We start from the raw sequence: 1,604 nt of genomic DNA on the forward strand, positions 1-1,604 counted from the left end.
ACTTTTTTATTATCAATATTCTTTTCGAATTAGACAACTTTTTGAACATATATATTTAGATTTAGATGTATCTGAGATGATTTGACCAAGGTATGTACACCCCAATAAAAACGTTCCTGAATAATCGCGCATGCGTACGAAAGTTGTAAGTTGTAATATTATTTTTTGACAACTTCGCACTTCATTATCAGTCTTAAACGTTGTGATGTGCTTTTTAAATGATTCTTATTTCAAAACAATATGTATCAGAAAGGTTTCTGACATAAACTACAATAATTATTTATTTCACGTCTTAAATCAAATGTACATCGTTATCACACTGATCGATTCGTTCTACCTACAAAATTGGCGTGCTAGACAAAATGAATATTGAAGAAAATAGATTAAGAACTTTTGTGGACTGGCCAGCGAATGCTCCGATCGATTCAGCACGAATAGCAAAAGCCGGATTTTATTATACCGGACATGCCCTCGAAGTACAATGCTTTTTATGCGGAGTAAAAATTTCTGAATGGAATTACGGTGATCAAGCCATAGTTCGTCACTCAGTAGCAGAGCCTAATTGTCCTTTCGTTCAAAATCCTTCTAGCACTTGTAATGTCCCCCTGATACCAGTATCTATTAATACTCCTGAAACGGGATCGTCGTCAACGGAAATTTCACAGGACAATAATATACTTGAATGTCAGTCCTCGAGATCTTGCCTAGATACAGAACAAGATTATAGAGTTATATCTCACAGATTACAAACCTTCACCAATTGGCCAATTTCTTCCATTGTATCACCTGAAAAACTCGCCAAAGCTGGATTTTATTATCTTCAACAAGAGGACAAAGTAAATTATAGAAGTCAGAATCTTATATATTGTTCATATAAGCTATAAGCATTATTAAATCTATGTAATTTTCAGGTGCAATGTGTATATTGTAGTGGTATTTTGCAAAAATGGGCTCCCGGTGATACACCAGAAGCAGAGCATAGAAAACATTTTCCTAACTGTGATTTTTACCTTCACCAAACCGAAGATGGTATTCAAAAAATATACAAAGTACTTATTTTCTTTTAAGACTTCTTATCATAATTTCTTTTCAACTTCTTTTTAATAGACAATGTATATCTGACTAATGTAAAAGTGATGCCTGGTACGACATCGAGCTTGTCAGAATTAGGAATACAGATGCACACAATTCCTAAGAAACCATATTATTCAACATATGAGGGAAGACTACGTAGTTTTAATGGTTGGCCAGAAAATCTTAATCAAACTCCTGAAGTCTTAGCTAGCGCAGGATTCTATTATTATGGTAACGCTTGTATTTGATAAGATACAGTGATACTGGTAAGTGTTATGTAACTAATGGTAACGAAATATTATATCAGGATCAGAGGATAGAGTTAGGTGCTTTCATTGTGACGGTGGGTTGAGAAAGTGGGAGGCAACAGATGATCCATGGACAGAACATGCTAGATGGTTTCCCAAATGTGGATTTGTAAATCTCATACGAGGATCGCAATTTATCAAACAATGTGTTGACAGTAGGCCACCTTTAGACGAATCAGTAAATATCATCCATTTACGTTTGTATCATATATCTTAAAGGGA

General features: G+C 34.6%; 1 protein-coding gene across 1 annotated transcript; it reads left to right on the forward strand.

The window, feature by feature from the left end:
- Positions 1 to 383: 383 nt before the first annotated feature.
- LOC108627165 (baculoviral IAP repeat-containing protein 7-A-like) lies at positions 384 to 1,599 on the forward strand. The gene is made up of 5 exons (XM_026815367.1): positions 384 to 476; positions 590 to 836; positions 912 to 1,029; positions 1,108 to 1,305; positions 1,382 to 1,599. The coding sequence occupies exons 1-5, from the start codon at positions 466 to 468 to the stop codon at positions 1,597 to 1,599; spliced, it is 792 nt and encodes a 263-aa protein (XP_026671168.1). The 5' UTR covers positions 384 to 465.
- The last annotated feature ends 5 nt before the right edge of the window (positions 1,600 to 1,604 follow it).

The sequence above is a fragment of the Ceratina calcarata genome, unplaced genomic scaffold, assembly GCF_001652005.2.
Source record: "Ceratina calcarata isolate Rehan_Ccalc_2016 unplaced genomic scaffold, ASM165200v1 scaffold4418, whole genome shotgun sequence".
NCBI lineage: Eukaryota > Metazoa > Arthropoda > Insecta > Hymenoptera > Apidae > Ceratina > Ceratina calcarata.

Excerpts from the sequence above, each read along its gene's own strand:
- LOC108627165 (XM_026815367.1), top strand. Across the intron at positions 837-911 it reads ATCTTCAACAAGAGGACAAA|GTGCAATGTGTATATTGTAG; the intron begins GTAAATTATAGA and ends TGTAATTTTCAG. Across the intron at positions 1,030-1,107 it reads CCTTCACCAAACCGAAGATG|ACAATGTATATCTGACTAAT; the intron begins GTATTCAAAAAA and ends TCTTTTTAATAG.